Below are 27,914 nucleotides of genomic sequence, written 5' to 3'. Positions count from 1 at the left end.
CCCACCGTTGCCACAGGCAACGGACCCTCCGCTCCTCCCCCGGCCGCCTCTCCCAATCTCGCGCTTCTATTGGGCAGAATTGTTGTCCGTCAACGCTGCAACGCTCTCTTATTGGTTGGTTGCGGCTAAACCCCGCCCCTCCGCCCTGCTTATGCCCCGCGCTCGGCGGAGCCGCCGCGATCGCTCTGGGGCTGGAGGGGCCTGAGGGGGCGCCGGGGGTGAGCGGGGACACGGCCGGAGGGTCCCGGGGCACCTCGGGGTGGGGTTGTCGGTCGGCGGGGTTCGGCTCTGGAAGGCAGCTCGGGGGGGTCCCCTTGGCTGGAGTGTCTCTAGGAGGGGGATTTTGGGGGCGTTTTACGCTGCGAGGGGAGGGGGGGTTTAACCTCCCGCCCCTTCTGGGGCCGCCGTACAAGGTGGGTTTAAACTCCCTGTATTTGGGATAGCACTGAAAAGGGGTTTTGGAAGGGTTTAAACTTCCTTCCTCCCCGTTTTGGGATAGTTCTGCAAAGAGAGTTTGGGGGGGTTCCCCCCCAATTTGGGGTAGCCCTGTAAAGGGGTTTTCAGAGGGTTTGACTCCCTCCCCATCCCGAATCCCTCTGTTTAAACACCCCCATCCCATTTGGAGTAACTCTTGTAAAGAGAGTTTGTAGGGGTTTAAACACCCCCTTATTTGGGGTATCTCTGCCAGGGGAGTTTGGGGGGTTAAACTCCCTTTTCCCTGATCTAGAATAGCTTTTCCAAGCGGGTTTTTGGGGGTTTAAACATCCCCCGTTTATGGTCTGGTGGGATTTAACATCCCCCTACCCGGGGTAGCTTTACAAAGGGGGTCTGTGGGGTTTGTGTCCCCTCTTTCACCTAAATTATTTCTGCTAGGGGGGAAGCTGTGGGCTCACATCTGGCCAGATGTTGAGTGCAGGGGGCTTTGCGACAGAACAGAGAAGGGTTTGAGGAGGGGGGGTTTAAACCCCCACTTAGGACAGGCCTGGGATCTGGACCCCTGTGGGATTAAAGGAGGGGTCACTGAGCCCCCAAACCCCGCTGCGAGCTCAAGCAGGAGCCCCCCAGCTCCAGCCCCCCATTCCCAGCCTGTGGATGTGGCATCCCTGGAGATGATGCCCCCCGAGGAGGAGAGCCCGGATGGGGACAGGGACGGTGGCCTTGTCCTCCTACACGGCCTGAAGAGCGGCAGCACACGGAAGGTGAGGATGGGATGGGATGGGCTGGCCCCGTATCCCTGTCCCATCCATAGGGATGGCTGGCTGTCCCCATGGATGGGGGCACGGGGACATCTAGCCCTGCTAGGGGTGGAAATGTTGTCACTACCCCATAAACAGCCCTAAACAACTCCCAGCTCCCTAAAACTCCACTCCCAAATCCCCTCTCTTCTGTTGGCTCCATCCCCAAGCCTCCCCTGAGCCTGCTTTCCACCTAATTCACCGATATTTTGGCTTTTTTTCCTCCTTCTTGCCGGCGGGAAGCTGATCCAGCCTGGTGTTCCCTGTCTGGCCCCTCGCTCCCACAGGTGCTGGGCAAGGTGGTGCTTCCTGAGGAGTTTTATTTCCTTTGGATCTGCTCCCAAGGAAAGTCGGGATGTGCGGGAGAGACGGGGCTGACTGCTCTGCCGGTATCGTTGTTTAATTAGGAACAAGTAGGATGGAATCAGTGGGAATTGTCCTCAGGCTCCTGATTTCTTGGAGTCAAAGAGGTTTTAGGGAGCAAGAAAACGTGGAAAACATTCATTTTTGGGTCTATTTAAGCATTTTTCCTATATACTTCTGTCCTTTGAGATCTAATGGGCTGAACCAGCAGCGAGTTCACTGCATAATCTGAGCTCTTCTTGCAAAAAGTCCCAAAACGCCCCTAAAATAAATCCCGAATAACCAAGAAAGCCAAGCTCTGGAAGGGATTTTTTTTTCCCCCTGGAACAATCTGATCTGGAGTCACTTGAGCCTGGGCTGCAGCTCAAGAGGTTGCAACCTTAAACCAGGTCGGGGTTTAACTCGGGGCCTTGTCCAAAGAGCAGGTGCTGCTCGTGAGGGAAGATTAACATGAGAGATTTGGGAATTTTTTTTCCCCAATTTTTTCTCTTTCGGTCTGGAGCACAAAGAAAAACATGGAAAATATTGTCATGCTTTGGAGGGACAACTGGGCAGGGCATCAGCAGCCTCTGTCATAATATGATTATTTTTTAATTAAAGCAGCAGAACACCTGATCAGCTCTATTATTTTATTTTTGTTGTTATTTAAAAGAAGTTATCAATACAACCTTTTTCCTGCTGTTTTTATCACCCTGACATCAGGAGTGTGGATCCATATTTTCTCCCTTGCAGGGGATCCTGAATGCTGCTGAAAAAGTTACTTTTAATCCTTTTTTTTGCCAAGTTTTCTGTCCTAGGAGTGAAGACTTAAATCACCTGTTCCCTGCTAGCGCCTTGTCCTGACTGTGCCTTCCCCACCTCCTCAGGGCACTTTCACCCTCCTAAAATTCAATTTTTAGCTGCAGTTTGTGCTGTTTAAAATCCCCAATCCCCCAGATTTTTTATTCCCACCCCTGGGTTTATTTTTTCCTTCCTCTTGCTGACTGTATGAACCACCAGTGAGGCCACTTGGGAAATTTAAAACCTTAATCCTCCCCTCATTTGTTCAAAGGCTCTGTGATGTAACCATATTCTCAATAAAAGGTTTTAGAGGTTTTAACTGCTCCTGTCTCCCACAGAAACCCAGCTTGGAGCCAGGGTGCTCCATGAGATTAATTCCATGATAGGGAATTTCCTATATAAATAGATTTTTCAGGGAGTAAAAACCCACTTCTTGTCACTTCCCGCTTGTCTTATAACAGCCAAAATTAATTTCTGAAATGCTTCTGGCTGGGAAAAAGGAAGGAAATTCTGGATAACCCTGGGAAAAAAAAAGGAGAATTTCCAAGCTTGTTTTTGTGTGTGCAGTGATTCCCTGGCTTTTGTTTTCCTCTCTGTCCCACAGGATAATGTGGATAAAGCAGGGTCACTTGGCCAGTTCTACTGTGCTGGCCTGACTCAAAAACTTGTGGATTCCAAAGAGGAATAAAAATTCCAGCTGACAGCTCTGGCTCTGTGAAAATGCTTTAAAGACCGGTGTGGTTTTGGAATGAAAACAGGTGCTCAGAGTTATCCTGTTGCAGGCTTTCCAGCTGCTGGATCATATGTGCTCTTGGAAACTTCCTGTTAGGAGGGAAAACTCTTGTGTTAGGAAATGCTGGTGCTGCTAAGAGGGCATGGAAATAAATCCCTGATGTTTTGGGTATTTTTATTTTTTTTTTTTGGAGTGGGAGACGTTGTTGGTGTTTGGTGGGAGAAATTTATGGGGTTAAGGTTGGAGCCGCAGACCACAGAGTCCAATGGATGGGGTTGAGATCATGGATTGTGGTCCAGCCCTGAGGTCCAACAGCAGAAGGATCTGGAGCAAGTCCAGAAGCAGCCACAGAGATGTTCCAAGGGCTGGAACCCCTCTGCTCTGGAGCCAGGCTGGGGGAGCTGGGGATGTCCAGCCTGAAGAAGCCAAGGATCCAGGGAGACCTCAGAGCTCCTTCCAGTGCCTGAAGAAGCACCAGGAGAGCTGGAGAGGGGCTTGGGACAAGGTATGGAGGGACAGGACTCAGGGAATGGCTTTAAATAGGGGATAGGGTACGGTTAGATGAGTTATTGGGAAGGAATTCTTGTCTGTGATGGTGGTGAGGCTCTGGAATGAAATTCCCAGAGAAGCTGTGGCTGCCCCTGGATCCCTGGAATTGTCCAAGGCCAGATTGGAGCAACCTGGGATAGAGGAAGCTGTCCCTGCCCATGGCAAGGGATGGAATTCCATGATCTCTAAACTCTGTTCCAACCTAAAGCATTCTGTGACTCTGGGCTCTGGAAGTGCACAATTTATGGAATTGGCAGATTGCCTTGAATCCCAAAACGTGGATTTGGGATGAGACCCTGCCCTTATCTCTCAGCAGGGCTGTGACCCCTTTGCCCAGTGCCTAAAGGGGCTCCAGGAGAGCTGGAGAGGGACTTGGGACAAGGGATGGAGGGACAGGACACAGGGAACGGCTTTAAACTAGAGTAGGGTGAGATTAGATGGGATACTGCAAAGGAATTATTTTCTGGGAGGGCGGTGAGGCCTTGGACTGGAATTCCCAGAGAAGTTTTGACTGCTCCCATCCCTGGACGTGTCTAAGGCCCAACTGGATGGGGCTTGGAGCAACCTGGGATAGTAGAAGGTGTCCCAGCCCATGGCAGGGGGTGGAATTCTGTAGTTTTGAAGGTCTCTTCCAGCACAAACCATTCTACAATTCTGTCATCCCTTCAATATCCCTTTGCCTGGCATGAAAGGGTCTCTGTGTGTTTGCCCACACCCATGGCAGTGATCCTGACTGGCTGGAGTCCTGCTTTCTTTCATTCCATGTCCTTGGGAATGGGAAGGTGTCTCCCTGGAGGTGGGGTTGGCTGTGGAGCTGAGCTCAGCACCAGCTGATGACTCTTCTTCCCACATGTCTCGAGTCTCCATGCAAATTAATCTTCCTCAGTTTCTTTCTGAGCATTCCCTGGCTTCCCTGCTTGGGAGAAATCCTGATGGTGACTCCTTTGTGGCCAAAACTGGTTTTGGGCACGGCCCAGCTTGGTCCAGTCTTGGGCAGCTGAGCTGTGGAGCAGCTTCTGGGATCCAGCCAGGTTCTCCCAGTATCTCCAGGAGCTTTTCCTGCAAATCCTGCTGGGGCTATAACTCCCAGTTACTAGCCCAATCCTCATTTCTCTGGAGAGATCCATGCCTGGATTTTACCAGCACACTCCTGATCTGTGCCAGTTCTTCAGGAACTGGATCTGCATCTCCATTCCTCTCTTCCTTGAAACTTCAACAGCACTTCCAAGGATCCCATTTCCCCTTCCCACGTTTCACTTAATACCGTTCAGTTTTGCTTTTCCTCTGTTGCTTCCAGCCACAAAGGAGCAGAAAGAATCCCTTTGTCATGGAATTACCCTTTGGATTTACAGCCTTCCTCCTCTTCCTCCAGGTGATTCAGTTTCTCCCTGGTGCTGGAAAACAGGGAGGCTGCCGCCTTGTTTTTGTCACTGAGGTCACAAATCACTCTCAGGGTGTGGCTGTCACCCAGGAGTCACCCAAGGCTTCATCTCCTGGGGCTGGGAAGTTCAAAGTCCACCCTGAGCAAACATTCCCTAAGGATTCATAACCCTGGATGGGCCCTCTGGAAGTGGGAGAGGTGGCTGGAAGTGAAAAACGCCCTTGAGTCATTCCAAACATTCCCTGCAAAGATAAGGTTGGAGAATCCTTGATGTCCCTCAAAGGGGAGCTGTTCGTCTTGATTCCCTCTGGAAAGTATCTCAAGGAATCTTTTTATCCTCATGAGGAGAGCCTGGATGAGGATTTTTGCTTCCATTGTCACTTGCATGTGAGGGTGGAACACAGAGGGATTTCCTCTGACTTTTTTGGGCCTAAAGAGCCTTTTTCCAATGAAATCATAGGATATGGGTAGGAATGGACTCATTGGGATCACAGAGTCCAATTCCTGACTCTAATCCTGCTTTGTCACAGGTGATAAACATCAGGACTGGCCACACCTCACTCATTTTCATGCATTTCTGATCCATCATTCCCTGTGTACAAACAAACGCTGCTGTTCCATGGCTCCTCCACACCTTATAGAAGAGTTCTGTGCTTGTTATTACTTTAAAACCTTTAAACCAGGAAGGAATGGTCTGATTATCTCCAGAGCCACTTCTTAAACCCTCAAATTCCCTTTTCCAGGTGTCCCCAGGTGCACCCCAAAGCCCAGATGAAAGAGCCCCTCTTTCTTCTGACCTTACAGGGGTGACCTCAGGAGCTTGAGCAAAGAAGAATTCAGTGAGGAAAATCCCTTTTGGAACCTAACAGTGGGATTTTGGTGGGATTTTTTTCTTCCTCTTTATGTAAGTTACATTTAAATCCCTGGAAACTCATTCCGGGGTTTTTAGTTTTCACTTGGAGCTCTGACAGGAAAAGCTTTGGGATCCTTTGAACTGTTGGAAGGTGGAATGCTCTTCGCTTGACTCCTTATTTTCCTCATTTATATTTGGATTTAATGATTTATATTTAAACATATATATATTATATAATTCATTATTATTTAATTATTTATTAATGTAATTATTATTAATAATACGATATTATATTATTATTTAATATATAACATATAATATATATTATATTTATATAAATATATTTTATATTATATTTGGGTTTATGCTTTCCTGGAGCCAAATTTCCTTCTTGCTCCAAGATTTGTGGGATTACAGCATATCTGTGATGCTCCAGGAACTCCTGCAGATGAGGCTTGGTTGTTCCTCATGGAATGATGTTTCTATTGATCTATGCAAGCCAGGGATGATTTTTTGGGATCAAGGCAGAGCCTCTTGAGGGAAGATGTGCAGCAATCCCATATTCCTGCACTTTGCCAGCCTCATAAATGTTGAGGAAAACACAATGTGTGGAGATCACAGGAAATCCTTGATCCTGAATTCCTGACTTAACCTCACAAGGCTTTGGGTTTATATCAGGCGTTCCTGTTTTCCAGCACCTTTTTGCTGCTGGCTTAGGAGCCTGGATAGGGATTGAGAATTTATCCCATTAAATCTGATGGAGAAGCCAGGGAAAAAAGCTCCACAAACAGCTTTAGCCCTTCCCAGCACGAGAAGTCTAATCAATTTGCTAAATCCTTTCATGGCTCCCACAGGGAAGAGTTTTTAACCCTCTTGGAATATCTTGTGGCGCCATCCCAGTGTCTTTTGCATCCCACTCCTTTCCTTCCTTCGTTACAGGTGCCTTCCCTCCAGACAACGATCTTTATTTTGGGTTTGGATAATCCTTCTACTTGTGCCTTTTCCATCATCCCACCTGCTCTTCCCAGGCCTTTTCCCTGCGTCTCCGGGTGGTTTTCACTCCCTTTCCCCCAAAAAATTCCCTTAAAATCCTCTGGCTGCTTCCAAACAAACCTTTGCCAGGGGTGGAAAGGACTCCAGGCTGTTGGAATTTGAAGGAAGAGCTGAAGTCAGAGAAGAGAAACTTCCCACCTATTGAGCTTTGCATGGATTTCTGTGGCTGTGGAGACACAGAGGGGGAGCCTGGAATGGTCTCATTTGCATATATTTGCATATGGTTGTCTCTGCATCTGTCAAGCTCTCAGACATCTCATCTCTGAGATGAAAATTTGAAATTAAACCTTGAAATTTTAATGAACACCTTCTCTTTACTTCTTGGCTCGATTTCCTTATCCTTTACCCTTTTTTTTTCTGATTCCAAGGTTTTAATTTTTTTTTCTAGGAAGACAACAGGATGGGTGGATTTTCCCCAGAACAAATCCAGAGGTGACAATTCTGGATCCAGCTTTCCTCTGTTTTCTCCTGAGTGTTTCAGACCAAAGATTTGTGCAACTTTTGGGGTGTTTTCCTCAAATCCCACTGCTTTTCCAGAATAACTGGGGTCTTATGCTTCCAGCTTGTTCTTATCATCAAATTCACAGATCACTGTAAAGCATTAATCCCACAGATTTATGGACCAGCTGGAGTCACTCTGATTCCTCAGTCTCCGAGAGACCAATTAGGAGCTCAGATCTTTCCCTTATGTGAAAATCCCAATGTTAATCCCAGACCCTTTCCCAAAGGAAGCAGCGCTCGGTGGACTTCAGATGCGAGGAATTAATTTTAAGGAAGCTGAAGTCCATGGAAATGCAAAATTTTCCGCTTTTGAGAGGTGATCAAGCATTCCATGGAATTATGGAATGCTTTGTGTTGGAAGGGGCATTAAAGATCCTCTCATTCCATGGGCAGGGACACCTCTCACTATCCCAGGTTGCTCCCAACCCCATCCAGCCTGGCCTGGAATACTTCCAGGGGCATCCACAACTTCTCTGGGAAACCTGTGCCAGGGCAGGGGTTGGAATGAGATGATTCTTAGATCCCTTCCAGCCCAAACCATTCCATGATTTTGGAATCTTCCCATGCTTTGCAGGCTCAGAACATTCCATGCTCTTAAACTTCCCAGCTTTGTGCCTTCCCAACCAGGGATATTTTTTTTAATCCAGGGCTCTTCCAGAGGCTCATTCCGTGCCTCTAAATCTTCCGTTGCGCAGTGGGAATCTTCCCCACCTGGGCAGAGCTTTTATGGCCCTGGATTGGGGGACACTCCTTGTGGCAGCCCCATTCCCTGAGGCATCCCATAATAACCCCGTGAGCCAGAGGGAAATTTGGTGGCTGCTATTTCCTGAAGGCGGGAATTCAACGTGTTTTCCTTGTCGGCAGGAATTCCGAGCCGGAGCCGCGGAAAGGATGGAATCAATTTAGTGCCATGTGCCCCTCGTTCCTGCGGCTCCGTGAACTCCTGACTCCCTGTGCTCCATATCCCGGAGATGGCCTTGGGATCACATTTCTTCCCAAGCTTTGGGGTCATACTGACCTCATGTCCAGCCCCCCTGGATCTTGGCTCATGTCCAGAGCCTGGGAAGGGGTTGTGGAATTCCTGTTCAGGGCTGAGTTTGGGAAGAGCTCAGGGAATGGAATCCCTGTTGGCAGCACGTGGGATTGGGGAATAAAATGGTTATTCCTAGGGCAGAGGAAGATCTGAGGGATGAGAAACTCAGCGTGACCTGTTGCTCATATCCCAGAAATTCCCAGTATCCTGGGTTCATCCCAAAGTGTGGGCAGCAGGAAAAGGGGAATTCTGCCCCTCTGCCCCACTCAGGTGAGATCCCACCTGGAATTCTGCATCCAGTTCTGGGCTCCAACTACAGAAGGACGTGGAGCTGCTTGAGTGGATCCCGAGGAGGCCATGGAGATGCTCCAATGGCTGGAGCCCCTCTGCTCTGCAGCCAGGCTGGGAGAGCTGGGAATGTCCAGCCTGGAGAAGAGAAGAATCCAGGAAAACCTCAGAGCTCCTTCCAGTGCTTGAAGGGGATCCAGAAGAGCTGGAGAGGGACTTGGGACAAGGGATGGAGGGACAGGACACAGGGAATGGCTTTAAACTAGAATAGGGTATGGTTAGATGAGTTATTGGGAAGGAATTCTTGTCTGGGAGGGTGGTGAGGCTCTGGAATGAAATTCCCAGAGAAGCTGTGGCTGCCCCTGTATCCCTGGAATTGTCCAAGGCCAGATTGGAGCAACCTGGGATAGAGGAAGCTGTCCCTGCCCATGGCAAGGGATGGAATTCCATGATCTTTAAACTCTGTTCCAACCTAAAGCATTCTGTGACTCTGGGCTCTGGAAGTGCACAATTTATGGAATTGATGGATTCCTTGAATCCCAAAACGTGGATATGGGATGAGACCCTGCCCTTATCTCTCAGCAGGGCTGTGACCCCTTTGCCCAGACCCAGCGGAGCAAACTCCAGCACCGCCGGGCCCGGATCAACCAACAGATCAACAAGGAAATGAGGATGAGAGCAGGAGCAGAAAACCTCTTCCGGTGAGTCCTGATGCCCTGAGCATCCCCCTGGCTCTGGAATTTGGTTGGAGACAGGAACAGAGTCTTGATATCCAAGATTCAGCTGGTGGTAGGTTGTTAGAAAGTAGGATGGGAGCAGATGGGGTAATGGGAATGAATTCCTGGCTGAGGTTGGGCTTGGAATGCAGAGCTCCAGCCTGAAAACCCAGGAAGTGGATCCAATGGATGTGTAGCTGTTGGAGTGAGTCCAGATGTTCCAAGGGCTGGAGCCCCTCTGCTCTGGAACCAGGATGGGAGCTGGGAATGTTCAGCCTGGAGAAGGGAAGGGTCTGGGGAGACTTGGAGCCCCTTCCTGTCCCCAAAGGGGCTCAGGAGAGCTGGAAAGGGACTTGGAACAAGGGATGGAGGGACAGGACACAGGGAATGGCTTCCCACTGCCAGAGGGCAGGGATAGATGGGATATTGGGAAGGAATTCTCCCCTGGGAGGGTTGTGAGGCCCTGGCACAGGTTTCCCAGAGAAGCTGTGGCTGCCTCTGGATCCCTGGAAATGTCCAAGTCCAGTCTGAATGAGGCTTGGAGCAACCTGGGGTAAGGAAAAGTCCCTGCCCAAGGCAGGGGGTGGAACTGGAGGTTTCTGAGGCTCCACCTCAAACTGTTCCATGAAATCCAGCTTTAGAATCATGAATAGGTTCAAAAATCCCTTCAGGATTGAATCCAGCCATTCCTCCAGCACTGCCAGGGCCACCACTTGTCATCAAGTGCCAGATCCACAGGGGTTTTATCCCAAGGACAATTTTTTTTTAGCGTCTTTTGTGTTTATTTCATTTTTCCTTAATATTTTGGAGCACATTCCAGGCTAGGCAGGTCATGAATATAAAAAAAATCCGTAAATCTGCCTTAAAATACAATTTTTTTGGCAATATTTTACCTACTTTTTTATTGTTTCTATCCCAGATAAAATAAAATTATTCTTTGGAATAATCCAAATGCTTTGGAACTAGAATGATTTAACAGTAGAGTGCTCCTGTTGCGCCTGGAAAAATGGGATAATGGTTGATCCATAAAAAAAAATGGTGTTTTCTGGGGGAATGAGATCCCTCTGCTCCATCCACGCTGCTGTGTCTGATTTAATTAAGGGGAAAAAAAAAAGCCAAGGAATCCCAACTTCTGCCTCTCCTATGTTATATTTTAAAAAAGAAAAAAAAAAGAAAAAAAAAGAGGGAAATGTGCTGGCTCAGCAGAAACCAGCCTGGTCCTGGTTGGAATTGGAGCTGTGGGAAGGGGGAGTGAGGAAAAACAGGATGCAAAACACATCTTAATTATCAGTGAAACGCACTGAGGGGGCTCTTTTTCAGCTGGCTCAGCACTCTGGGCGTCCTTTGGAGCAGCCACTCTTCCCTCCCTCCTTCCCTCCCTCCCACAAATCCAGCTGACTAATAAAGTTGATTTCTTGGCATTCCGGTGCTCCAGGCTTATGAAACTTGGGAAATCTGGGGGGGTAGAAAAAGGAATAATCAAGCTTGAAATTAAAGGATGGAGGAGGAGGGGGGGGGATTATGTTGCAAGTCTAAAGGTTATTGCTTCAAAATTAAAGATTTGTGGTGCATGGATAAAATTCCTTTGGATCTTTAGCCTGGTGCTGATGGGAAAAAGCTGTGGATTGTCCAGCCTGGGGCAGTTTGGAGCTGAATTTGCTGGGATTTTTGCCTTTAAATTTAAAAACAAACTAACCCAATGCTTGGAAAAAAAAATAATCCCGTTCAGCCTTTCCATGTCTTTTCCTGGAAAAGCTGTCAGGAATGGGGTGTTGGAAAAAGACAAATCCATGTGGTGTTTGCTCTGTGTATTTGTTTGCTGCGTAAATAAATGGGAAGAGCAAATTTTTCTTTTCCTTCCTTGTCCAAACACTGGGAGTGAGTGGAGGAATGGGGGAGATAAAAATGTCCAGGTTTTTGGAAAGACAGAAAAATAAAGCACAAAATAAATCACAGAATAAATCCCAGAAGTTCCCTGTGTCCTGGGGATAGTGTGGCAGCAGGAATTCTGCCCCTCTTCCCTGCTCAGGTGAGATCCCACCTGGAATTCTGCATCCAGCTCTGGGCTCCAACTGCAGAAGGACGTGGAGCTGATCCAGAGGAGGCCACAGAGATGCTCCAAGGGCTGGAGCCAGGCTGGGAGAGCTGGGAATGTCCAGCTTGGAGAAGGGAAGGATCCAGGAAAACCTCAGAGCCTCTTCCAGTGCCTGAAGGGGCTCCAGGAGAGCTGGAGAGGGACTTGGGACAAGGGATGGAGGGACGGGACACAGGGAATGACTTTAAACTGGAATAGGGCAGGGATAGATGGGATATTGGGAAGGAATTCTTCCCTGGGAGGGTGGTGAGGCTCTGGAATGGAATTCCCAGAGAAGCTGTGGCTGCCCCTGGATCCCTGGAATTGTCCAAGCCCAGGTTGAACAGGGCTTGGAGTGCCCTGGGATAATGGAAAGTGTCCCTGGCTGTGGCAGAATGGTGGAATTCCATGATTTTGAAGGTCCTTTCCAACCCAACCCATTCCAGGATTATTTGCTGCATGTGGCACTTGCAAGTATCCCAGGAAAACCTTTACTTGGTAACACATTCCTGGTAAAAGCACGGAGCAGATCCTCCTGGAAACTGTGCTAAGACACCTGGAAAATAATCAGGGGCCTGCTGAGAGCCAAAGAAATTGTTGGAGGCTGGGAACAAGGAAGGAAAACTGTCCTTAATCCATATGGGATGAAAATCAGACTGACAGTGTCCTGGAGGTGTTGGGATGTGTGGGGGATAAATAGGAATTAAATACTGGTTTATAGGGAAACACAGGATGATGCTGCCTGGGGAATTGCAGGAATGCTGAAGGATTTTTCAGTGGAAGCAGCCATGGGGATCTTTGGATGTGCTGCGGTTTGGCTTGGTTTGTTCAGAATCAAAAAATTCCTTGCTCTTGGAAAATCCTGGCAAAGGGGAGGCAGGAGGAGACTCTGAACCACCAGAATTTCAAAGGAAAACCCTGGAGCTCCTTCTGCTGCCCCGAACCAGGGCATGGCAGGACTCAAAAGGATTCAATCCATAAAAAAATCCATGTCAAAGTCAATACTCTGGAAAAGCTGGAGGGGAGCAGTTTCCTGGTGGAGCAGAGCTTTTCCATGTGCTGTTTTCCCTGGATCCCAGCGTGGTTCAGCAGCCAGAGCCCCTTTCAGCCCTGGGTTATCTCTCCCTGCTTTCCTTTGCAGGAGATAAGCAGGGAATAATCAGCCTGGGAGCTTGTCCTGCTGGGAACAGCTGGAATCAATCCCTGGTGTTTACAGCTCCTGCTGGGAGCAGGGAAGGGAGGGCAGGAGCTCACAAATCCTTTATTTTTCCACAAGGATTCTTTGCACCCCAAAATGAGGCTTTTCCTCCTCAAATCCCACTGTTTATTTGGGATGGGGGAGAGCCTGGATTGGTCACAGCCAAGCTGAAGCTGCACTGGAGGTGGAGTGGGAATGGGCAAGGGAAAGGTGGCTCTGGATGAGGAATTCCTGGATGCAGCACTGCAGTTTTGCCTGGGCTCAGCCTCTCTCTGGGTGTTCAGACTTCTCTAATCCTGAAAGGCTGGGAGAGCTGGGAATGTCCAGCCTGGAAAAGAGAAGGCTCCAGGGAGACCTCAGAGCTCCTTCCAGTGCCTCTCCAGTCTCTCCAGGAGAGCTGGAGAGGGACTTGGGATAAGGGATGGAGGGACAGGACATAGGGAATGGCTTCCCACTGCCAGAGGGCAGGGATAGATGGGATATTGGGAAGAAATTAATCCCTGTGAGGGTTGTGATGCCCTGGAACAGAATTCCCAGAGAAGCTGTTGCTCTCCCATTCCTGGAAGTGTCCAGGTCCAGTTTGGATGAGGCTTGGAGCAATCCTGTGGGAAGGGTGGGCTCGATGCCCGTGGATTGCACCGCTGGATAACTGAGTCTGGAGTGGAAGAAATAAATTCGTGGATAAAAAGCGGGAAAATTGATCCATTGGTTTCTTTCAGGGCCACCAGCAACCACAAGGTGAAGGAAACGGTGGCTCTGGAGCTGAGCTATGTGAACTCCAACCTTCAGCTCCTGAAGGAAGAGCTGGAGGAGCTCAACAGCAGCATGGACGTGTATCAGAACGACAGGTGGGTCTGGGGAGAGCAGCCTGTTCCCTTGGGATTTCATTTTTCCCGCTGTGGTGGAATTTTTCTGGGAGCAAGGCTGCCCTCGCCTTGTCTGCCCTGCCCTGTCCCATGGCTGGTTTGACCCTCAGAGGTTCCCTTCCAACCCAGACCTTTCCATGGTCAGGGACCAGGCGGTGGTGGCTGGAGGATAGAGGAGAATTTTGGGCATGGGCCAGAATTCCTGGAAAAATTTCATCCCAGGAATGTCAGTAGTTCCCTTCTAGAGCTGCAAGGAGAGAAAAAACAGCTTTTCCTCGGGGATACTGGGATGTTCTGGGATAGATGGAGCATCCTTTGGACACTGATGTCCCAAAGCAGCAGAAATAGGGAAGAAAGAACCATCTTCCCTTGGACCTTCCCCCTTTCCCGACAATCCCACCAGAGCTCTTCCCAACAGCATGTTTTGGTGATGGGAATCACCATGTCTGGAAGTGTCCCTGGAATGCCTGGATGTGGCACTCGGTGCTCTGGGCTGGGTGGGATCAGTCACAGCTTGAACTCAACGATCTTGGAGGGCTTTTCCAGCCTAAACTATTCTGGGATACTGGGAATTTTTTTCCCCTCCTTTTCCTTTCTGGAGGTGAATGGTGTTGGATGGCAACATGAGGTGTTGTGTGGGTAACATGGCTGAGGGATGGGATGGGATCCAGAGGGATCTGGATAAATTCCAGATGAAGTCACTCAGTTCAGCAAAGCCAAGTGCAACATCCTGCAACCTGGGCCGGGGCAATTCCAAGCACAAATCCAGGCTGGGGGTGAAGGGATGGAGAGCAGCCCTGAGGAGAAAGGATTTGGGAGCGTTGGTGGATGAAAAGCTGGAAATGCCTCATCCATGTGCAGTCACATCCCAGAAATCCCCCCTGTCCCAGGCTCATTGCACAGCATAGGCAGCAGGAAAATGGGAATTCTGCCCCTCTGCCCTGCTCAGGTGAGATCCCAGCTGGAATTCTGCGTCCAGCTCTGAGCTCTGACATCAGGAGGATGTGGAACTGCTGGAGTGGATCCAGAGGAGGCCATGGAGATGCTCCAAGGGCTGGAGCTCCTCTGCTCTGGAACCAGGCTGGGAGAGCTGGGAATGTCCAGCCTGGAGAAGGGAAGAATCCAGAGAAACCTCAGAGCCCTTTCCAGTGCCTGAAGGGGCTCCAGGAGAGCTGGAGAGGGACTTGGGACAAGGGATGGAGGGACAGGACACAGGGAATGGCTTCCCACTGCCAGAGGGCAGGGACAGATGGGATATTGGGAAGGAATTCTTGGCTGTGAGGGTGTTGAGGCCCTGGAATTCCCAGAGAAGCTGTGGCTGCCCCTGGATCCCTGGAAGTGTCCAAGGCCAGGTTGGATGGGGTTTGGAGCAGCCTGGTCCCTGGATAAGGTGTCCCAGCCCATGTCAGTGGATGAAAATGGATGATCTTTAAAGCCCCTTCCAACCCAAACCATTCCACGATTCCACATATCTGTGTCCATCCATGTGCTTTCCCAGGCACAATTCCCTATCAGGGATGCTCAGTTTTCCCAATCTGCCACTTGCTTGCCCTGGTTTGAAAAGAAATCAGGAGCAGCAACAACAACCCAAAACCATGCCCAGGCCAAACAAAAGCCTCTTTGTTTATTCCAGGCGTTGGATTCCAGTGGAATTCTCATTAGGGAATGAGCAGTAATGGCTTTCTGCACTAATTATAGCTCCTGGAGCTGTTTGTTCCAAGGAAAATGTGGGTGTAAATTCCCTGCCTTGCTGTCCTTGTTTTCATAACTTCCTTTGCCTGTTTTCCTTCCCAATTAATGATTAATTAACAAGTTATCAGCAGTTTGGGGGGATAATGAGAGGGGGCTGTTGTGTTGGTGAGGGCTTGATCCTGCCTTGCCCACCCAACATCCAGGATTCCTCTGAAAAGCAGGAGCTGGAAAAATAAGATGATTTGGGTTTTTTGGGGTTTTTTTGTACCTCCCCTCTTATGTTGCCATTCCCAAATCTTTCTGGGAAGAGCATTTTTCCACGTGGAGTCTCTTGATGGCACAAGCCCAGGGCAAGGAGCTGCTTCCTTTTAATCTCCGACCCGCAGGATCCATCCAAGATTTTTAATCCAACCACCAAACAGGTTCTTGTCTTCTTCCAGTGAATCCATCAGTGTTCCCATGATCCCTCTGGGACTGAAGGAGACCAAGGAGCTGGATTTGCTGGTACCGCTCAAGGTGAGCTTTGGGGTTTCACTGATGGGTGCTGAAGCAGCTGAAATTCATTTTCGGGTTTGGAAAAGTTGCCAAAAAATAAATTCATGGAGAGAAACTGAACTTAAAACATGGGAAAGTGGGAGATGAAGGTCTGGAGATGCTGGAGAGCAGGAAAGGGAGAAGATCATCGCTTAGTGGAGTCTTCCTTGTGGGCAGAAGTGGAAAATTCTTGCACAGAATTGCCAGAAACATCCCTTTAAATCATAAAAATGGGGATTTTCTCCTTTTTCTCAATCCAGGATTTCATCAGTGAACACTATGGAGAGGAGGGAGTCCTGTTTGAAAAGGAAATCAAGGAGTTCATGGAGCTGCGACAGGTTTGGTGTCCCTTGGCTTCCAAAGTTTGGCTTGTCCAGGATCACTCCTTGAAGATGCCACATTTCCTTTGTGGGGGTTCCCTCATCCTTTCTCCAAATTCCATATTTATCCTTGTATTTCAGGGTGCAGCATTCCCATGTCAGAGCACCTTGGACTTGGTTTTTAGGTTCCAAAATATTACAGATTATTCAGGAATTGTTCGTTTTCCCTGTCCTCAATGTCCTGCTGACCTACAAAAGAGCAGCAATAAAGTTTATACTGCAATCATTTTTTATGAATATTAATTCACCCCTAGCAAGGCTGAACAACTTCTCTCTCTCCAGGCAGGCCTTGGAGAAGAGGGAATTTAAAGTAGTCTGGGAAAGGAGGGGGAAAAAAATCCTGTTTATTCCCTAGGATTTATAAAATCAGAATTTCCATGACTTTTCCCAGCACAATTCCCAGGCTGCTGCTTCTACATTTGGGTGTCCCAGCACCCAAACTTTCCCCATGGATGAACCTCAGAATCGTGGAATGGTTTGGGTTGGAAAGGCTCTTAAAGATCATCCATCCCCTTCCATGGGCTGGGACACCTTCCACTATCCCAGGTTGCTCCAAGTCCCATCCAACCTGTCCTTGGACACTTCCAGGGATCCAGGGGCAGCCACAGCTTCTCTGAGAATTCCATTCCAGGCCCTCACCACCCTCACAGGGAAGAATTCCTTCCCAATATCCCATCTATCCCTGCCCTCTGGCAGTGGGAAGCCATTCCCTGTGTCCTGTCCCTCCATCCCTTGTCCCAAGTCCCTCTCCAGCTCTCCTGGAGACCCTTTAGGGACAGAAAGGGGTTCTGAGGTTTCCCTGGATCCTTCCCTTCTCCAGGTGAACATTCCCAGCTCTCAGTCATTCTCTGAGGGCTCTCAGCCTGTCCCAGGGAGCTTCCTCCTCTTTTCCCATCCTTGTCTCCTCTCCCATTCCGGCAGGCCATGCGCACCCCGAGCCGCAACGAGGCCGGATTGGAGCTCCTGATGGAATATTACAACCAGCTCTACTTCCTCGACAGCCGGTTCTTCCCTCCCACCAAAACCTTGGGAATCTTCTTCCACTGGTGGGTGCAGCTTTCCCTATCCCACCTGGGTGGGGAGGGAGTCAGGATCCAAATTTCCACGGTGGAATCTCTGCGGGGGCCGGTGGGACACCAGGACCTGGATTTGCCGTTGCCTCGGGTGGGTTTGTTTGGGGAGGGAGAGGGAAACACAAATCCCATGGGATGTACCATGATGGGAATGCTGCCTGTGACCCTACCTGAGCACCGAAAACCCATCAGGCTCCTCCTGCATCCATGGAGAGGTTTAGGTTGGAAAGGACCTTCAGGATCATCCCGTTCCAACCCCCTTCCCATGAGTGAGGACAATTTTTGTGGCCCATGACAGGGACACTTTGGGGGTCCGTGACCAGGGGATGGGCAGCTGTCGGCTCTTCCCTTCTCCAGGTATGACTCCCTGACGGGGGTCCCATCCCACCAGAGGGCTCTGGCCTTCGAGAAGGGAAGTGTCCTCTTCAACCTGGGAGCGCTGCACACCCAGATCGGAGCGCGGCAGGACCGCGCCTCCCTGCCCGGCCTCAACCAGGCCATCGATGCCTTCCAGAAGGCAGCTGGTAAGTGGCTTCCCCTCTTCCTCCTCTTCCCAGGAAGCTTTTCCCAGAGGTGGAAATGGTCCACAGAAGTGCAGGAAGGGGTGGGAGCAGCCGTAGGATCACAAATAGAGCACGAGTTGGCTCCACATTGGGTGTATGGGTTGGGGAGTTGGGATGATCCAGCAGCCACCCAAAAGGATGTCCCAGCTGTGGAGAGGAGAGATGCTGATCCATCTCCCCATGGGAAAAACAGAACCTGGAACTGGGAGCAGTCAGGGCTTTGGAGAAAAAATTGGGCACAAGGATGGTTTAGATGGCAGGGGTTGGACCTCAGATCTTCTTAGCCACCACTGATGGTGAGATGTTTGATGTTCTTGGAGGGAAACCTGCCTGATTCTCTTCCTCACAAGCCTGGTAACTTCCAGCTTTTCCCTCTTCCAGGTGCCTTTAACTACTTGAAGGAAAACTTCTCCAATGCTCCCAGCCTGGACATGAGCGCAGCCTCCCTGACCATGCTGGTGAGGCTGATGGTGGCCCAGGTCCAGGAGTGTGTCTTTGAGAAGATGACCTTGCTGCGTGCCCAGAATGACTTCCTGGCCCGCCTGCAGCTGGCTCAGGAGGCAGCAAAGGTGAGGACTTTGGGAAGGGGAGGATTTGGTGGGATTTTCTGGTCGGCAAAACCTACCAGGAAAGCACAGCCTGCTGTCACCGTATCCTGAGGGACATCCCATCTCTTCCCAGGTGGAAGATGCTTATTCCCTGGTGCACCAGACCATGAGCCAGCCACACGTCAAGGATTACGTTCCCTTCTCCTGGACCACCATGGTCCATGTCAAGTCAGAGCATTTCAAAGCCCTCTCCCATTATTTCGCTGCCATCGCCCTCTGCGACTGCCCCGGTGAGTGTGCAGAGCTTCTGCTCATCCAAGTACTAATTCCACATTATTCCTGGGTTTTGGGGACAGATTCCCATAAAAAGAGGTTATGGATACAACACCCGAAGTTTCTGGGATGATCTGAGCTGTGGATCTTCTTTATGGACTCGGCAGTTCATCCCCAAAGCAGATTTTCCCATATTTCTGGTTTCCACAGGGAAAAATCCAAAGAAGGGGCGGAAAAAGCTGCTGGAGGGATGTCACCTGCTGTCCCCTTTGGGGCTGGGTGGGGAGATAAGGGTCACCTGCCTGCTGACCTCAGCCCAACATCCTTTGGGTCACTTTTTCTGTTGGGCCAGCCAAGGGCTTCAAAAATAAACCCAAAAATTGGATTTAACTTTCCAGCCTCGTGGATGGATGTCCCAGGAATCTCAGGGTGGTGGCAGCAAGGTACACATGGTTCCATGGAGTCACTTGGAGCGTGACTTCAAGATGTGACCCTTGATCTCCATCTGTGCCACCAGCGACACCCTGGGAGCAATTTTGGGATGGAGCAGAGGAGCCGGGGGTAGGCAGCAGATGCCCCTGGTGACCTTTGGTGTCACCTGGTGGGTGGCTGAGAAGCTTTTTGAGGGCTGGCTTCCAAAACCGGTGCTGAGACAGTGACACCAGTGGCTGCCAGACTGTCCTCACACCCTCCCCTGCTCCAGAGCCTGCCCAAAATCTTCCTTGCGCCATGTGGGCGTTGCAGAAGCTGGATTGAGCAAGGAGATGGGAGAGAGTGGGATAATGTGGAGCTGGAAGGGCTTAAAGGTCCACACAGGAGAGGATGATGATGGAGATGGGATTCCATGGGGTTCCAAGGGGCAGGGCAAACCTCCCTAAAATTTTTGGTGTCCTCAGGCACTGAGGGAAGCAGAAAACTGCAGGAAATGCCCACTTAGGGAATTTTTTTCCCCGCTGTTGGGATCTCCTGTTCCTGCTCCCACCTCTCCCCTGTTGGAATAACAAATATTTTGCTTCCATAACCAGCTGGGAATAAATTCCTTACGCTGCAGTTCGATCCCTCAGGGATGCTGACATGGCAGGAGCTGGCACGGGGGGAGCCAGCCCTGGAGCTGCCAGTTCCCAACCCTCTGGATCCCTGTGCTCACCAGGCTTTGGGATCCTCTGTTTGGAGCAGCAAAACTCCCTGGAATATTCTGGGGCTTTTCTTATCCCACTCTGTGTCCAGGGAAAGAGGGTGCTGTGCAACCCTGAGTGAGCCAAAGAGAATTAGGAACAATTTGGGCTGAAAAAGAGCATTTAAAGAGCCTAGTGTGGGGTTTGGAGAGCATGGAAGATCTGGATCCATCTCTGTTTTTCCATGGAATGCTCTGTTTTGCCTTGGTTGCGCTGTGGGCTGGAGAAAAGGCTCCAGGGAGACCTCAAAGCCTCTTCCAGTGCCTAAAGGAGCTCCTGGAGAACTGGAGAGGGATTTTTGGATAAGGGATGGAGGGACAGGACACAGGGAATGGCTTTCCACTGCCAGAGGTCAGGGATAGATGGGATATTGGGAAGAAATTTTTCCCTGTGAAGGTGGTGAGGGCCTGGAATGGAATTCCCAGAGAAGCTGTGGCTGCCCCATCCCTGGAAGTGTCCTGGACCAGGATGGATGGCACAGCCACATGGAAGTGTCCCTGTCCATGGAAAGGGGCTGGAATTGGATGGTGTTGAAGGTGCCATCCAACCTAACCCATTCCATGATTGCCAGATTTTGTTGTCTCATTTGTCTTCGTGTCCTCCAGGTGGGGAAATCCCAGGGCTCTCTGTTCCCAATCCTGCTTCCTCATTGGAGCAGAGGAAGGCAGGAAAGAGGAAAAAAAGGGATGTGTTCAGGACAAATCCTGCCCTTAACTTCAGATCCTGGTGCATCCCTGTCTGGGATCATCCCTGTGCCCATCCATGATTCCTTGCAGGCTGTGGTTGGATGACAGGAAGGTGCTGCCAGGGTCACCTGAATGTGGATGTGGCATCCTGGTCCCCATGTCCCCACTGCCACGGGGGGCTGGGTGGCCCTGCCCTCTCCCTAATCCCATCCCCATCCATTTCCTTCCCGCAGCTCCCTCGGATGCCGAGCTGCTGGAGCAGGAGAAGGCTTTCCTGCAATTCCACGTCACCATGCCAGAGGGGCCATCACTTCGTGTCCTGCTGCATGATCCCGAGGAGCGGAGGAAGCTGGGTGAGCACAAATTTCTGGATCCCTTCACGATTCCCACAAACAATGAGATTTTAGGGGGGGGTCTCTCCACGCAAAGAGGAATTTCTCAGGAAATTTCTCCTGAGAAGCAGGAAGGCATCACAGTCCCCTTGAGGGTGTGAGGACCAACTCGTGGTGCTTGTCCCAACCTGTCCAGCTCTGACAGGAAAAATTCCAGGTGTTCTGAGCCAGGTAGCATCACCCAATGCTACAGAGAAATCCATAGGGACATGGAGCTCTTGGAAGCTCCTTGGTTTGGGCTGACTTGGCTGGAAAACAAGACGCAGCAGATGCTCAGGGGGTGGCTTTTTCAGCTGCAGTGAATTCTTGGGAGACAAGAACTTCTTCCCATGCGGAATTTCAGCTCCAGGGAAAGAACAGGGAGTGCTTATTCAGCTCAAGTCCTGTTTTGGCAGCCCGTCCTCAAAGGGGCTGCATCAAGAGCAAACTCAGCACTCGGAATTTGGGGTGTTGCCTCCCCCAGGAGCTCTTTTCCCTCCTTGTGCACGTGTGGAAGGAGGCAGATCCCACCAGGAAGGAGTTTGGCCTCAGCAAGGTCCTTCAGGATGCTCAGCCGGATTTCACTTGAAACCTCCAAATAAACCCCAAAATCCGAGTGTTTTATGGTGACACCACCCCAACACCCTCAGTTGTGGTTCGCATCAGCTTTTCCAGCTCTGCCTGATTTTCCTGGGGGAAACAGGCTCTGTTCAACATTCCTGGTGAAAAATAGATGTGCAGAAACCAAGCTCAGCTTGGATTTGGTTTACAGGAATGGAAAAACTCGGAGATGTTGTGGATCTCCATTCCTGGAGGTGTCCAAAATGAGGTTGGACAGGGCTTGGAGCAACCTGAGATAGTGGAAGGTGTTCCCCTTTGGAATGGGGTTGTAATGAGATTAGTTTTAAGGTCCTTTCCAACCCAAACCATTCTATGGTTCTATTATTATTAATTATTATTCTAATTAATATTCCCCACCATTCCACATTTTATAGATTTGATAAAAATCCTCAGAGGGGGGAGTCTCCTCTCTGCTTTCCATCCAACCCCAAAGCATTCCTCTGGCTGTGGATTCCGGGAGTGTGGAGCAGACATCATCTCCCTGGATTCTGTTGCCACCGTGTGTCCTGAGCATGAAATGCCACAGGCACACGTGTTTCCATGAGACACGCGGAGAGAGCTTTTCTGGGAGTTTAGCCTTGGATACGGCTGCCTTGGTTGCGGTTTCCCACGGAGGAGATGCTTTGGCGTTGATATCCGTGGGTCACTGGAATTTCAGCTCCCCTTTCCCGACCACTTCCATTTCCCGGGGGTGGGAACACGTTGGAGAGGGAGCAGAGAGCGGAGGATGGAGAGCAGGACCTGCAGGACAAGGAAAAGCTTAGCCTAGAAAACAGGGTTGTGTTGCACCTTCCCAAGGAGGACAGGGGCTGGGTTGTTCTCCGTGTTCCCATTCCCAAGGGATCCGAGGCGATGGAGAGAAGTTAATTTGCTCAGGAGATTGAGGTTAAGCGTGAGGAGGGACGTCGGGGGTGGTTTTTCAGGAACATCTGCCAGCTCCGGCGTCAGGGGAACGAAGTAGGTCACCCTTCAAGGTCCCTTCCCAGCCCTCCATCGGCTGGGACCGACCCCATTTAGGGCTGGGAACGTGACTGGGCTGTCCCTGAGTCACAGCGGGGTGGTGGCACCGCTCCTGAAATCCGTGGGCAGCCGAGCGGGAACGTCGCCGGAGCTGCTGCTCCGTCGGGCTCAGCTCCCTCTGCTCCCTCACAGGCAAAGCTCACCTCAAAAAAGCCATCATGAAGCACGAGGAAGCCATGAGGATCCATGGATTGTGCAAGATCCTAAGGAAGATGGATATCCTGCAGGAGGTCCTGTCTTTTGCCCATAAACGCTCCCTGAGCAAATATTCCGAGATCGACCACGAGGAGGATTTCTTTGAGACGGGAGAGGCTCCAGACATCCATCGTGAGTGGGGCTTTTTTTTGGGATTGTGGGGTGGGGAGGGGGTTTGTGGGTGGGAAGACTCCACAGGGAGTTCTGCTGTGGAGGGGGGTTGGACTGGATGATCTCTGAGTTCCAATCCAAACTATTCCAGGATTTTAGGTCCTGGCTCTTAAGGGGTCACACTGTTCATCTTTGGGATGGCAACAGCTGCCCCAGCTGCCTGAGGTCACCCCCTGTCTGTGCTTCTCTCTCTCTCCCATCAGCCAAAACGCACCAGAAACCCGAAATCAAATCCCCCAACTTCTCCCAGGTGAAGGTGACCGACCTCTTCCACAGGCTGGTACGTACGGCTCCAGGAATGGGAATATCCCGAGGGAGCAGCCGTCTCCTCCTCCTCCCCTGCATGCTCTGCTTGCCTGGATTCCTTCCTCCCGCAGCCTCCTCTCCCTCTCTCCAGCGGTTTTCCAAGGAGGAGCAGCAGGAGGAGGGCTGGGATCTGCCTCTGACACCTAAATGGGTCACAAAGCTCCTCCGGTGACAGGGGAGAAGGCACAGGGATTTTGGGTGGGCTTTTCCCACGGGACCCTTGGGAAGAAAGGTTTTGGTGTCAGGAGGCACCAGAAAAATCCCACTAGTGCTTTATCCCTGCCCTCTTTAAGTTTTTGGGTTCCTGGGGAGCCCAGACTGGGATTCAGGACGGTGGTGGGATCTGAGGTGGGGTCAGCCCCTGAGTACCCCAGGGAGAGCTTGTGCATCTCAGCCCCAGGGCAGGCAGGAACATCCTGCTCCTGTGGGGATGGAAAAGTGGGAAAAAGAGGAAAGAACTGGGGAAAAGGGACCCTGAAGTGGTGACCTGTCCCACCACCCTGCTCTTGGACCAACCCCTGGTGGCACCCCCCAGATCCGGACAGCCTCAACCCCCATCATTTCTTCTTGGATGCTGGGATTGTTTATCCTGCAAAAGACAGGATTTCTTCCTCTGCCCCCTCCCCATCCCTGGAACTGGGCTTTTTACAAGGCTGCACAATTCCAGGGAGTTGAAAAGGTGCTTTCCATGTTTCTGCCTCATCCCAGGGCCCCCTCTCCGTGTTCTCAGCCAAGAACAAGTGGTATCCGGCTCGGAGAGTCCACCTGATGAGAGGAGAGAACGGCTTTGGATTCACCCTGCGAGGAGACTCCCCCGTCCTCATTGCCGGGGTGATCCCGGGGGGCTGTGCTGCTGTGAGTATCCCAATTTCTTTCTGTTCCCATGGGAATGCCAGAAGGGAGCTGCCTGGCGGGATTCCAGGTGTCTTTAGGTCTTAAAACAGTTCAGGAGGAGACTCATCCCTGCTGGAGCTCAGGCTGGGGTTTGCAGGTGGGCGTCATGAAATGATTAATTTTTAGGAAATAGCTAAGGAGAAAAACATGGAATTTTGCTCAGCTTTTAACTGCTGGAAGCCCATCCAGCTCCCTTGTCCCTCATATTGGGATGTGACAATGGCTGGAACAAGATGTCACATCCAAAAAGCAGAGGCAGCTTTGTTTTCCATCAGAAGATGCTGGAGATCCCTGGTGGGATGTCCTCAGTACCAACCCATGTAGGAGACGGGTTTGGGAATCAAGGGACCACTCAATATGAGTTAGCTGCTTGTTCCATTTTATTACAGTCTCAGCTACATTTTTATAGTATTTTGGAAAGGTAACATGCAATCTGTATTTTATTATGATTGGATAATTGCTGTTTTTCACGCGTTAACTTCTACATTTCTATTGGTCCAGCTCATAACACCCGAGCTCTATAAAGATACTTTTTAGTGGAACTTATAAAATACATGAAGCGGTTATATAAGATACATTCTGCAGAATTCACATCCTGACAAACTTCACAAGATACATTTTGCAGATTTCTCATCCTAAATTCTCATCTATTCTTCATTTTCTTATTAACACTTAGTTTTCTTGACATCTTTGGTACAATATTGTGCCAAGGACTCACGCTAACTCAAAGTCAGGGTTGTGCAGGCCTTCCAAGGAGCTGTGGCCATTCTTCACCAAACCCATCCATCCAGATCCTAGCATCTCTGGAACAGCTCTCTCCTTAGCAGCAGGATCACATCCCTCTTTGGGATCTCCCCCAGAGATTGGGATGTGGACCAGATACCTGGAGCAGAGTTGTGTCTTCTCCTCAGCCCGGAGAAGAGAAGGCTCCAGGGAGAGCTCAGAGCCCCATCCAGTGCCTAAAGGGGTCCAGGAGAGCTGGAGAGGGACTTGTGGCAAGGGATGGAGTGCCAGGATGAGGGAGAATGGCTTCCTAATGCCAGAGGGCAGGGTTAGATGGGTCTTGGGAAGAAATTCTTCCCTCTGAGGGTGGTGAGGCCCTGGCAGAGGTTGCCCAGAGAAGCTGTGGCTGCCCCATCCCTGGAATTGTCCAAGAAGCAACATGGGATAGTGGAAGATGTCCCTGGTGAGATTGGATGATCATGAAGGTCCCTTCCAAACCATTCCAAGATTCTCTGATGATCCATGCACATTTTCCCTCATTCCCTGCAGGAAGCCGGGCTGAAGGAGGGGGACTACATCATCTCCGTGAATGGCAAGGACTGCAAGTGGTCCAAGCACGCTGAGGTCGTCCAGCTGCTGAAGAGCACCGGGAAGGAGGGGGTGGACATTGGAGTCATCACCCTGCAGGGCTCAGAATGTCCCAAAGCCGTAAGTCCCATCCCACAGGAAACCACAGAACTCCTTGGAGCTCTGGGTGCTGCCCTGGCTTCATTCCCCTCTCCACCTTTCCCAAGCAGGTGGACAGGAAGGCAGCAGTGATGTCCTCGGGATCCGGGGTGCTGAAGAGCAACAAGGAGAACAGCAGGAAGAGCCTGATGAACAGCAAGAGCGCCAGCACGCTCCTGGTGTGGAGCAAGAAGAGCAAGAGGAGCAAGAAGAGCACCTACAGCGGCGTCCCCTTCACCAGCGTGGGGGACAACGAGGCCATGTACTGACCATGCTCCGTGGTGTTCCCTGAGCTCCAGGACTGGCTGCCCGGGAAGCTTCCCAAGCCTGGCTGGGCTGTGAGGACTCCCAGCCCTGGGAATGCGCCACAGGTCGGATCCGTGCCGAGAGGTGAGCGAGGCTCCTCCACCTCCCAGCTCCTGCGTCCAAGGATCCCCTCAGTGTGGGGGGAAACTTGGGTTTATTGTTATTTTCGGGATTATTTTTTTTTTTGCTCTCAAGGGGGTCGGGGGGAGCTGTGCTAAAGCAGGGCCTGGTTTGTGTCTTCTGCTTGGCCAAAGGCAGCCCCAGCCATTAAAGCAAAAGTGTCACCTTCTGTAGCATCTCCTGGGCTTTCTCTGTGAGGTACAAGATGGAACTGCTCTCCAACAGCTGTTGGAGGAACTGAATCCTTCAGCTGAATCCTTCCAGACTCCCCTTTTTTTGGGAGAGGGGACAGCACCGGGCATCGATGACTTGTGGTGATCCCATCACAGGGTCCAACCCAGGCAGCATCTCCCAGCTGGGACTATCCCAACAAAATAGGATGGTTTGACCTTTTTTTAGTGCTTTTGGGGTGGTTTTTTTTTTGGGAATGAACCCCCAGCTCAGCTCAGAAAATCCAGCCAAGCTGCCCAGCCGGATTCTTTGGAAGAAAAGGGAAGGACTTAACGTGCAGTTGTTGTCTGGCTTTTATAATCAGGAGATGTGGATTGCCCTCAATATTCTGTGAGGAGATTAATAGCTAAGAGCCTGGGGGGGGGGGGGGGTTTATTTTTCCTGGGAGGAGATTAAAATTCCAGGAAGATATCTCCTCCAGATTATTAAACTCCTAAATTTGTGCTACCGTTGGATCTTGCACATGTTGCTAATTCCCTAACACTGCTGTCAGCATTCCTGGGCTGGCCTGATGGATCCAGGCATCTTGGTAATTGTCCTGGAAACGCTGGGAGACTCCGGATCCACAAAACAGATTGGCAAAATTTCCTCCCTCCTGTTTCTGCCTGGTGCGTTATTTTTCCTGAAGGCTGAGGAGCTGTCTGGTCTTCGGGGCTTGGATGATCCTGGGAGGGAGAAAATTCCCTTGGGAGGGAATGGATTGTATTTTTGTACTTTATATGGAAATTTTTATGGGTGGTTTAAAGGAGCAATGGGATCTTGTGGCCAGAGTGTCCCCTGGGATTGTGACTTCTTCTAGTGGCTCCTTGTCCATTTTCCAAGCTCTTAACCCTGATTTTATTTAAGGAAAACATCCAGGAAAAAAGCCAGGTTGGAGAGGGGTGGAGCAACCTGTGATAGTGGAACTTGTCCCATGGCAGGGGGTGGAAGAGGATGTATTTTTGTACTTTTTAAGGAAATTTTTAAGGGTGGTTTAAAGGAGCAGTGGGATCTTATGGCCAGAGTGTCCCCTGGGATTGTCACTTCTTCTAGTGGCTCCTTGTCCATTTTCCAAGCTCTTAACCCTGATTTTATTTATGGAAAACTTCCAGAAAAAAAGGCAGGTTGGACAGGGGTGGAGCAACCTGGGATAGTGGAACTTGTCCCATGGCAGGGGGTGGAAGAGGATGGGCTTTCAGAATCCCATCCAAGCCAACCCATCCTGGGGTTTTGTGAGCTCAGGGAGAGGTTTTTAGCTCTGCTGTTGGCCAAGAGGCCTCTCCAAAGCCTGAGGCATCACCACACCGGATTCCGGATCCGCCTTCCAGCACGGGGCCATCTGTAGCAGCCAGGCTTCCCACGTCATCTTCCCAGCTGCTTGGCGTGGGAGCGGGAAGGAAAGGAGGGGGTGGGGTCACCGAAAAGGCCACCTTGCCCTTAAAACATCCTGGCAGTGTCTTCCCACCAGCCTAAAAATGTGGGATGCCACCGTGGACGTCTCCGAGCTGGAGAGGGATTTATCTGGGAGAAGCCGTCGCGTTCCGCCCACATCGCCCAACCCCAGCGTTGGCCAAGGGGTTGTGTTTTGTGGGATTGGGATGATTTTCCTAATTCCAGGGTTTTATGTTGGGTTTGTTTTGTTTTTGTTTTTTTAATTTGTACATGGATTCTCACCTTTTATGGATTAAAAAGCACTGATTCAAA

The 27,914-nt window shown here is 50.5% G+C and overlaps 1 protein-coding gene across 16 annotated transcripts; it reads left to right on the top strand.

The window, feature by feature from the left end:
* Positions 1–15: 15 nt before the first annotated feature.
* RHPN1 (rhophilin Rho GTPase binding protein 1) lies at positions 16–27,914 on the top strand. 16 transcript variants are annotated; one of them, XM_086876673.1, is made up of 16 exons: positions 16–114; positions 1,066–1,199; positions 9,355–9,470; positions 13,477–13,605; positions 15,738–15,831; positions 16,110–16,187; positions 17,151–17,275; positions 17,660–17,826; positions 18,247–18,434; positions 18,547–18,703; positions 20,781–20,900; positions 22,692–22,886; positions 23,129–23,205; positions 23,940–24,086; positions 25,398–25,556; positions 25,646–27,914. In XM_086876673.1, exons 2-16 carry the CDS (start codon positions 1,110–1,112, stop codon positions 25,841–25,843), a joined length of 2,040 nt encoding a protein of 679 aa, XP_086732799.1. In that variant the 5' UTR covers positions 16–114; positions 1,066–1,109; the 3' UTR covers positions 25,844–27,914. The 16 variants fall into 16 exon arrangements, with proteins under 16 accessions (XP_086732799.1, XP_086732845.1, XP_086732861.1 ...); XM_086876719.1 differs by having other exon boundaries at positions 9,352–9,470; positions 15,756–15,831; XM_086876735.1 differs by having other exon boundaries at positions 111–218; positions 15,756–15,831.

This window comes from Cyanistes caeruleus, chromosome 1 (assembly GCF_971803275.1).
Source record: "Cyanistes caeruleus chromosome 1, bCyaCae1.hap1.1, whole genome shotgun sequence".
Lineage (NCBI taxonomy): Eukaryota > Metazoa > Chordata > Aves > Passeriformes > Paridae > Cyanistes > Cyanistes caeruleus.
Note: the sequence above shows the minus strand (reverse complement) of the source record. Positions and strands in the feature narration are given on the sequence as shown.

Coding starts and splice junctions, on each gene's coding strand:
- RHPN1 (XM_086876628.1), top strand. CDS start 1,110: ATGATGCCCCCCGAGGAGGAGAGCCCGGATGGGGACAGGGACGGTGGC. Junction 13,606..15,737: donor GACGTGTATCAGAACGACAG/GTGGGTCTGGGG, acceptor ACCACCAAACAG/GTTCTTGTCTTCTTCCAGTG. Junction 17,276..17,659: donor TTGGGAATCTTCTTCCACTG/GTGGGTGCAGCT, acceptor TCCCTTCTCCAG/GTATGACTCCCTGACGGGGG.